At 37.5% G+C, this 10,928-nt stretch overlaps 1 protein-coding gene across 2 annotated transcripts in view; it reads right to left on the bottom strand.

Moving 5' to 3' along the window:
- Positions 1-2,791: 2,791 nt before the first annotated feature.
- slgA (proline dehydrogenase slgA) overlaps positions 2,792-10,928 on the bottom strand; it is a 181,687-nt gene continuing 173,550 nt past the window's right edge. Inside the window, exons 12-13 of one of the 2 annotated variants that reach the window (XM_083140096.1) lie at positions 5,308-5,379; positions 2,792-3,132 (exon numbers count right to left, since the gene is read on the bottom strand). In XM_083140096.1, coding sequence (XP_082996222.1) covers positions 2,930-3,132; positions 5,308-5,379 — 275 coding nt within the window. In that variant the 3' untranslated portion in view covers positions 2,792-2,929. The remainder of the gene's footprint in view (positions 3,133-5,307; positions 5,380-10,928) is intronic. The other variant, XM_083140098.1, reaches the window with a different exon arrangement.

The following is a 10,928-nucleotide window of genomic DNA, read 5'->3' as shown; positions in this document are numbered from 1 at the left end:
TAAGCCACACGTGTCGCTTTGTCGCTACTGCGTCGCTCAAACTGGGCCATTTCCTCAATAGCTTGCAACATGTTGCCGTGGTTTGTTGTTCGCGCATACGCGATGCAATGAGTGTCTTGCTTTAGTGAGATTGCGCACCAAAGCGACAAGCGGCATGCGACACTTATCGCTTCACCAACCGAACGCTGGCCTGTGCTTCCCGTCATGCCGCTACGATGTGAAATGTTGCTCTTTATTGGTTCCTTTCCAAACAACATGTGTCGCTTCGGTATGAAAGTTGACTTGGACCGAATGACCCGTGTCGCTTTGGTGTGAAATCCTCGTATTGTTTGTCGCGTGTCGCTTTGGTCTAAAATCTCCTTGAGGAAACGATGCAGTCAGAGCTTGTGTCCCTACGGTTCGAAAGGCTGCATTGATTTCCGACTGCTCGCTTTCAAGCGACATTTGTGGTTTGTCGCCTCGGTATGAAATATCTCTCAGGATACTATTTATATTCTAATAACATAGAAAAATAAAACTAGTACACAATCCAACACCTGACGTCCGGAATCACATTGCGATGTTTCTTCTTGTGTTACGCATGCTATTTATTTATTAATTTTATTTTACTTTTCTTTCCAAATTAATGTCATTTCGCGACTGCAAATCACTCTACAAATATAACTGTTTCCATCAATTCACGTACCGCCTTTCAAGACAAACAAATCTACATAATATATTCCAAAAACTGACAAAGCCGCATTACTTTAATAAGAAAATTAGCACCGACATTGATCGCACTGCCATCTGTGTTTCTCGTCCATCTGGGGAACCAGTTTCTTGGGTCGTTTTCCACACTACGTTATTCAAGGCGCTGTACTGAAACCATAGGTAGTGTTGCCAAGCCAGGAAAAAATCTGTTTCACCTTCTCTGCGACAGCCTTTGTATGTATGTATATATTATATATATATATATATATATATATATATATATATATATATATATATATATATATATATATATTAGCAGGTAACAATATGTTATAAACACATTCTTACTTTCCAAAGAAGCACTCAAGTGGGATGGCCAAACGGATCCGGACCCTAAAGTTCTGGATCCAGATCCGGATCTGGCCACCAGGAATCAAACCCAGGACCCCTTGATTACAAGGCGACGACACTACCACTGCGCCATAAGGGAGGCCAGAAAAATCTTTTGGAAGAAGAAGCAGGTTAGTCTTTCTTATCTACTTTCTGGGGTCTCCATGATGATGGAGTGGTAACGTCATCACCTTGCAATCGAGGAGTTCTGTAGTCAGTGGAGGCATAGTGGACTTGCAACAAAAACTCAAACTTATGTATACTCCATCCCTGGAATCTGTGGAGCATGGCCGTGCATAATGGAAGATATTTGGAATAAGTGAGTTGGCCGAGCAAAGCAGTGTGCACTGCTGTAGATTAGTGATAACCGCACACACTTCCTCTCTCACGAGTTCATTGGTCGAGTCCTCTCGAATCATTACTTGCGACAAGACCTGTTTTCCTTCACTCGCTCCAGAGATCCCTGGGACACAGCATACTTTCCAGTTCTTCCTAATGTACCCAGGATAAAACACAAATTTTAAGTCCCCTACTCCAACTTCTTCCCACATTAGAAATTCAATCTTCATGATCCCATTAAAGGAAGATCTTATAAAATTTGCCTGGAATTTACATTCTCCCATATTCTTCACTTCAGTCTCTAGAACAGGGACGTAGCTAGGTTGATCAGTTGGGGGGGGGGGGGGAAGGGAAACGTAAGATTTTTTCTATCAAACCATTAACAAACTATTAATACACCATGTAGGCCTACATATGTATGTGTGCTTAATATGTATGTAAACTCTGTGGCACACTTGAAGGGCCAGTACCTACCAGGGCAGCTTTTCCATTGGGTGATGCATGCTCAGCACATTGGGCCCCGCTACATCTTCTTTTCAAGTAACTTCCCCAATTGTCCTCACAACGCTCGGAGGTTCCCATCCAGAATCGCACCCAAGACCAAAGGTGACAGCGCTAACCACTTGGCTATGTAGGAACCCTACAAACAAATCCGGCACCCTTTAGTGCAAGGTGACCACGTTAAACACTATTCTATGGGGCAAGATCAGAGTCTTTTGTGGGATCGGATTGTACTCATTGGAAAATGATGATATATAAGAATTTTTATACACACATCTAATTTCTGAAAATTAATCGTATTTGTGTGTACAAAACTGAATATATGATGGCGATGGAAATAACAAAATTCCCACGTGCTCAAATGATCGCGTTCTCGGCTTTGGTACGACAAGTTCAAGGTGCGATCCCTGGTAGGAACTCCAAAATTTCTGTGCTGGCCCAACATCGTGAAGACAATTGGGGAGCTACTTGAAATCAATATAGAAGCGAATTCCGCTCTCAAAACTAGATGGGACTCGATGTGATGACCACACGTCACCGAAAGGTAAATAACTTAGAAGGCTTTGTCCCCATAAAATTACTTTTACTGACTAATTGTAAGTATTTAGAGGGCCTACACATGGCTTTTTATACACTGTACAATGCTGCTTCCTTTCACCCTACTTTTACAATTTTTCTTGCAAAGGATTCCACTCCACAGACGTGCATCACATTGGAAAAAAAGTAAATTTCTCAGTTTTCAATGGGATTTGAACTATTTTAAATACCAATATCATGACAGCATAAGAAAGCACCTTAGCTACATGCTGCAGCTCAAAAAACTTAAAAATAAATGAATAATTGTTCCTTTATTTTTTAAAGTACAATTTGTAAAAAGCAATCCTCTTAATTAACAGCCATTACTAAAAATTTGATATGTTAGCCTCTCAGAACACGCACAAAATATTTCAGTTGTACCTCCTCATACACAAAGTAGTTTTCCATTTCCTCTTTAAATTATTCAGTAATGTCATTTAACATTCAATGAGCCTTTTGGTACATAGAAAATCTGACCCTTCAAAATTCTTCTAAAAAGTTCCTTTCTTAACAGTCTTCTTTCCTTTGTAGTTTTTACAAATCCTTGATTCTCAGTAGCTCGACGTCCAATGTAGGGAAGCACATCAAGTACTGGACCGTATGGTACATACTTAAAAACTTCATAGCCTGCTGCACCTAAATGTACATAATAAAGTCAATATTTAATTATTATGCCTAATATGACATCAACACATTTACGATATAGAAACTATAGGAAGAAAAATAATAAATAAGATGAATGAAAAAATGTTGGCAGAAAATACATCTACTTTAATCCTAATGCACTAATTTCACCAATGTATGATACATGCAAAGTAGTATTTGGACTCACTAAAAATTAGGGATGGGACCGATTAATCGGTACTCTATCGGTATCGGTCGATATAGGCATATCGGTGCATCGGTTTATCGGTAAAATTACCGAGTATTTGTCTAAATATTCAACTTCTTTTGCACTGCAGTCACCTCGAAACACACATTTGTTAAGGAGATCAAGGAACATTTCATATTCTTCAAGTACCATATCTAATTTTATATTGGATCGGTAGAATATCGGTTATCGGTATCGGTAAATTTTATATCGGTACTTTATCGGTATCAGTCAAAATTTCATATCAGCCCATCCCTACTAAAAATGCAAAAATTGCATTAAAATTGTACTTGAGCCATTTTTGAATGGCTAGTGACAATTTTACATGTTATATTAAGTGAATTACAATCTAATGTAAAAGGTAGAGCTCTTGTGCCTCAAATGATATTCCATGGGTACATATATGTCCAAGATGCAGGCCTGTAGTCAGAATTTCATTTTGGGAGGATGGGGGATTCATCCCTTATCAGCAGCCGCCATCTAAAGGCGAAAAGGGGGGGGGGGGGGTAGAAGGCACGAAGATGAATTTCTCAGAATACTGCAACTTATTATACAAGATGTTAAATCCAGCTAAGGAAGTAAAATTAATTATCATTCTACACTATTTATATTAGATATTTGCAGGATCTTGGTGGGCTTCAGCCCCCCTACCCTGCTTACATGCCTGCCAAGATGATGTAAAAATTTTTGGGGGGGAAAAACAGTGTGGGAACACAAAACCATTGGCCTAATATAATGGCTTCATAAAAAAACAAAAAAAAACAACACTTTATTATATTAACAGTGGACATCCTTCCGTTTACAATGATGCCACACGATTGATTGATTGAGTTGGTGTTTTAAGTCCACTTTGTGCACAGTAAGGCTAACCGGGACTGGACCTACAGTTTAAAGTGGGATCCGAACCACTATATGCCTCCACCGGGAATAGATACCACACAAGTACAGTTACGACCACTGACAAACTTCAAAACTGCAATCAAGTCAAAACTTTACATTCTTGTGCGCGGTTACAGCATGGTAATGCCAGCCACTCATGGTTCATGTGACACAAAATGAGATCCCTCAAGGATGCACTCAATGGCAAGAAATTTAGTACAGATGACGAGACAAAATTGAAGGTGCATTGGTAACTATGCACTCAGACTGATTAATTTTCCCATCCCAAATCCAGGCGTTTCTGAAATTTTTAGTTCATGTCATTGAACATGGTGAAAACTATGTTGTAAATGATAAAATGTTTTTCTAATCCTATTTGTACTCATTATGTTTACATACGCAGAACTGGCCAAATTACTGGACTCATTTGTTGAAAAAATGAAACACAGATAAAGTCACTTTATGCCGAGAAATTTGACAGATTTAATGTTTTGTGATACACATTGCATTGTTATACACACTGCAAATACTGTCAATACTTCGTATGAACACCTTTAGCTCTTTTTGAGCCCATTTTAATCACTGCTTGTGTACAATTCTTTTATCACTCATTTCTAAACTTCAAACCACATGGTTTATGAAATTACATGTTTCTCCGGAGATACAAATAAAGAACACCATTACAACAATCAGAATTAATATTATTTCCTTTGTTATAGCTAAACAAGCAGCATATATAACATGGTAAACAATGTACGTATTGTTCCAGGCATTTTTGCAAATGTGCAAAGAATCATGTTGCCACCCATTCTTGGGACACAGTAACAGAAAGGATTGTGGGAAACAAGATTTTTATCGAAGCAAACAAACAATTTAATCCCATAAAAAGTTATAACAATTGTCAAATTTATTTAATTAGAACACTTTCAAAACAAGGAAATCTGCTTCGTTTTTGCAATGAGTCCAATAATTTGACCGATACTGTATATATATAAATAATGTTGGATGCCTATTTTCACTTGATGTGTTTAATAAATGAAGATTATAACAGCAAACCATACCTTGATCTTCAGAGAAAGCAGAACTTTGCTGGGAATATCCCCTCCCTTCGTCAGGCATCAAGGTATGATTTGCTGCAATGAAATTAAATGAAGTTTGATTATTTTTAGAAGTAAAAAATTGTTATTTTGAAAGTATTAATATCTCTCACTTTGACACATACTGATGTACATATGAACCTAAAGCTTTTCACCGCATCATGTGGTCTCTTCAGGAGGATTGAACAAGATTAAAAATTATGAGCTAATTTTATGGTTAAAAGGTATAAAATGGATAGGTATGTTCAAATTAGGAAGAGATTGCCCTTTTTTTGGTAATCATCAGCACTGATTCAGTCCTCTATATAACTAAAATTAATGAACAAATTTAAATATCGTCCATTTTGATAAACTGATAACTAGTAATATATAACACTAGTCAACAACAGTGGCGAAGCTAAGGCGTAAATACTGGGAGGCTGAAAAATCTGCTTATATTTTTTTATACAGCAGGTCCACGAGTCGATTCTTGTTGGTCGCAAAAGTATCAATTACTCTTTCCTTGAAGCCTTTATCAATAGAAAGTTCTTTAACCAGTTTTTTTTCAAAGGGTATTGTACTGAGAGACCTTAATCTTTCATTTTTCATTGAATTACGGAGATAATTTTTTACTCTCTTGAGGGTGCTCATACTTCTTTCGGAGGAAACTGTTGTAACAGGGAACATCAAGACGAACTTGATAAGTTGTGTTACTTCTTTGTAGATTGTTTGAAGATCATTGCTAACTATGAATTTTAGATGGTCTGCAGGAAGTAAATGTTTTTCTTCATCAGCATAGATATTTTTTAAATCATTTTCTAATCGTTCTTTGTTGAAAAATGGATATGTGGACAGAAGGTTATTTAATTTCATCACTGGAAAATGTAGTTTATATCGCCCAAAGCTATTTTGGTCTAGCAATTCAACAAATTTTATCTTTTCAAGATCTCCAAAACGTATTTCCATTTGTACAGTCAGTGTGTCCAAGATTTCGTAGGTTAAGCATCTGAGAGCCACGAAGTCTTGTTCACTTACATTTATTTCACTGCAAATCCTCTTAGAGTTTTCAACACATAATTTCACAGTATTATATTTTTATAACATAAATACACTATGTGACATGCACATGCACTTCAAGTAAATAAACATTCAACAATGCAGCACGTGAACGACGCACTTTGCACAAGAAGACTAGAAGCACAACAGGTTGGTTCTGAAGCTAGCCGCTTTCACCCAGTGAATCGGAAGTCCCCTCCCCTCCCACCTACACAGAGCTCAAGCTGTAGCTGCCTTTTAAACGCGAGGCTTTTCGTCAAAAGCCTCCAGTTCGGACCAAACACGTTCTCCTATTCTGGCCTGACTGACGAGATATCTGGAAGGATCTGCGGAACCAAACGTTCGGATTACATAGTTTAATTCGTTTTAACGAACTTTGATTGTTACAGGGTACAAGAACATTTTAATTTCAACATTTTTTGGGTAGGCTAAGCCTCAAAAGCCTCATAGGAGCTTCGCCACTGGTCAACAATGATTTTGTTAAATGAATAATTTTCACTGATTCTTATGGTTTTTAGTGTGCTGATTCTGAATATGAAGTCAGAATTTCTGTATCGGGCTTCATTTTTTTGTAACGCGTTTACATTTTCCCCTCCTTGTAGCCCATTAAGCTCTATTATATAGTAGCAAAAGTACAAGGATTATGAGTACCAAAACATGAATAAAAGTGACTTGCTTTGCTTAAAACATTTCTCCGCAAGCCAATCACTGATGACAACAATGGCATTGTTAACAACATTGACAAAATAGTGGTTTATTACCATCAGGATAAACAGCAATGGTATCATTTCAGTTGAAATCCAGTTCTCTTACGTTTGTGACATAAATGAGTTTGTTGGCTCTAATTTATGCATATTTTGTGTTAAATACAGTGTGTATGTATTTAAAAAATGCCTGATAGGTATGTTAACCACCAAAACAATTTTTGCTATACAAGGTGTGACAGAATTCATTCAACAGTTTGAAATTAGCGCCATTCACGTCTGCCGGTAGATAGCATGCTGTTTCACTCGTTATTCAGTGAAGCAGCTCAAAGCCTTCAGTAGACATGGAAGTCTGGTCAAGTGAGCACCGCACGCATGCTGTGGAGTGGTTTTTCAAGAACAATGACTCAGCTATTGCAACGCAACGTGACTTCAGACGTAAGTTTAATATCGGAAGAAATGGGAAGGTTCCAACATGCCAGACAATTTTAACTTGGGTGAAGACCTTCAGAACCCACACTACCAAAGAGCTGAAATTCAGAACATTCCACTGGAGATGCTGCGCAAGGCGATGGAATCTGTTATGCAGCTTGTAGAGCAATGGGGCTCATCTCCTTGACATGATTTTCAAATCGTAAACACCAAATGCAATGCTTTTGTATGTACCTTGCAGCATAAGTGTCTGATCATCAGTTTATATTACAATACATAGTTTTGGAATTTCAATGAATTCTGCTGCACCTTGTATTTGCGGAGAGTCAGTGGAGGGTCCAGAAGTAACAGTTGGGAGGGGTGAATTTCAGTCGGGTATCACCTCACCGAGAAGCTTGTCTAACCTACACTTGCACTGTTTTACATACACAATTTATCGTACTGTAAAAAGGAAACAAGCTGACTTCCATATTCTAGAGATTAGAGAATAGGTGTCCAGGGCTGGAACAGATAGTTATTTTGTGAAAAAACAAGTGCAAGTAAAAACTACATTAGGTCTATACTTATTTATTGAACATGCATATTTTTCTGGAGCGTAAATATTTGTTTCTTGAACTTGTTTGGATGGACAATTCGGGGGGATGGAGCTATATTCTCAAGGGGTCTTTGGTTCGATCCCATTTTGAAGCACATTACACCATTGTTAGGATCCAAATTTAAACTGTAATTCCTGTTGCGATTGATTGATTAAAATCAAACTTTGTAAAATATTCTCTAAATCAAACATGGTGATAAAAGAACATTTGGGCCTTCAAAAACATTAGGTTTAATAATATATCGAAAAACCTGCCAGTTGGGAGGGGGTAATCCCTATAGCCCTCCTCGTGGATTCGTACTTGCTGCGAGTGAACTCTGAAATCTAAAAAAATAAACATAACTCCAGTGATTAGGAAATCATATGAACTATATTTTGGCTGCAAAATAGTTGACCAGTGTAAATCTTGGGCCCCTCATACCTGCTCTTTTTCATGTATATTGCGTGTAGCTGAAAGAGTTTGTCACATGCCATTTCAAGTGCCCATCGTTTGGAGAAAACCGTTGAACAACTCAACAAATTGTTATTTTTGGATTTCAAAAATCTTGAATAACTGGGAAGACTAAGCATATTGTGAAATACTATGATATTACTTCAGCTAGAAGGCCTGTGCTTCACAGCCCAGCCTTTACATTTTTGAACGAAGCTGAGTTTGCAGCAAGGGGATCACTCCAAGAAGTTGTAAAGAATTTCTTCGGGGAAATCACAAGGCAGACAACTACAAAGAACTTGTTAGGCAGCACCTTGATAACTGCAGAAACTGAGATTAATATGTTCCTAAAAATCCACTTGTTGGTCTATTTGGACATATCCACCTACGACAATAGCAGTGTAAGTGACAAACATGGAGAATGCTTCCATCAGGAAATATACACCACGGAAAACAGTTACCAAGGTAAATGGAGCCCACAAATGTTAGCAGACTACTCCTGGACTCTCAAGAGAGACGTTACTTAATAAAGCCGAAAATCCTTTAGAAGTTCATTTTAGGTCAGTATACAGAATACATAACACACATTAGTTTCAATAAAGCAAAGTCATTTCTACACAACAAAAAAATGTGTATTACAAAAAATCTGAGCAAGATAGAGAAAAAGCAGTAAACAAATTTGAATTCTGTGGAAAAAATCTTACAAGAATCACCACTTCTTTTCCCTTTAACAGACTAAAGTTAAAATTTATTGTCCAGTGTAATAAAATTCCATTTCACTGAAACTCAACAATGGACACGTCTAGAGCAGCAGGGCTTGTGTATTGCGAGCTTCTATTATTGGAACGAATTTCAACTTCTTGCAGCTATTTTAACAGTTAGTGAATCAACAATTTGTTGTGGAATGGTGGCGACATGCATGTGCAGTCTTATCGAAATTTACACTTTATTTAATTACACACAGATAGTTAAGGGGCAATGTAAAAATATTAGCATTATAATTTGATACCTACAACATTCCCTCTGTGAAGTTTGATATCCCCCCCCCCCCCACCCTGAGGAAACCGGCTGGATTCAACACACTGATGGCATCTATTTGCAAATGATCCTCAATATAATTCTTCGACAACACTGGAATGGGCATCCTACACAGGAAACCACCTTCTCCTATGACCCCTTCTGACACTATGTAACTACTTCTTTGGGCATTCACTAAAGACACAGTATACGTACCACTAGAGGCATGCATATTTTGTTATTGACAGAAACATGAAATAACAAGCTGTAATGTTCATTTTTTTGTTTTCGAAAGGTGCAAGGTGCATTTTCCTAACCTGTTTTGTCACGAAATGAACTGCAAAATAAACTATTAAAAACACAATTTAGAGTTTACTTAACGATGCAACACTTTCTGAAGTCTGATTTATCCTACAAGTTATGCAGTTCACAGGAAATTTACTAATTCTCTAGTAAATGTTTCAAAAGTAAAAATTGACTCATTTACACAGGAATAAGCTGATAAAAAATTATAACTACATAAATGTGCTATTAGAAGGGAAATGTTTGAGATGCAAGTGTAGTTTTTAACTCAAATTTAGGGTTTTCTTCACCATTTTAACACCGAAATGCCATCTTATATATTGCCTTTGATCCCAAAATGTACGCAATTTTTGTATTGAAATCTCTGGAAATGCTTTGTTGGATACGGCAGGAATTCATTATGTGGATGTGCATTTAGCAACCAAGGGTGCACACATTGAAGGACTATGATTAACATATCTCGAACAGCAGTTTCCCTAATGGAGCAGGTTACAGCAGTGTACAGTAGTAAACAGTTGTTTTATTTACTTACAAAATCTCGCCATTTTTTTATAAATACCCTGTAGGACTGTATTACAGAATTGAACAAAGTCACTCAACATGCTTCCGAGAGTGATAACAGCAAGTCACAAAATTGATGGGTGAAAAAATTGTCATTTTTTTTTTTGCAAGATGCACATTATTATTATAAATTCGTATGAAAAAATTGTTGGGACTGACGAAACACTCAATCAACAAGGGCAACAGAACAAATTTCAGCAACATAGAAATTATCGCCAAATCGTGGGACAGTGTTATCAAAGAAGCAAGAGCCATTCACGGCAATGTGGCTCGAACTGGACTTAGCCTAGCTAGGTCACCCAACAGCATAGATGCAGAAGACGTGGCTCCCAATTGGTCCACCTGGGAACATCCCACTCCAAATACATACAAACCGGTTTGACACTCAGTACTGAAATTCTACCCTGAAGATGAGTGACCTTAGTTCTCAAAACCCCTAAAACTTTTCCAGAACTCACCTGGTCAATAACAAAAGGAAATCTGTTCATTTCAGACACTGCATAAACAG

This window comes from Lepisma saccharinum, chromosome 18, assembly GCF_977018435.1.
Source record: "Lepisma saccharinum chromosome 18, izLepSacc3.1, whole genome shotgun sequence".
NCBI classification, from domain to species: Eukaryota; Metazoa; Arthropoda; class Insecta; order Zygentoma; family Lepismatidae; genus Lepisma; species Lepisma saccharinum.
Note: the sequence above shows the minus strand (reverse complement) of the source record. Positions and strands in the feature narration are given on the sequence as shown.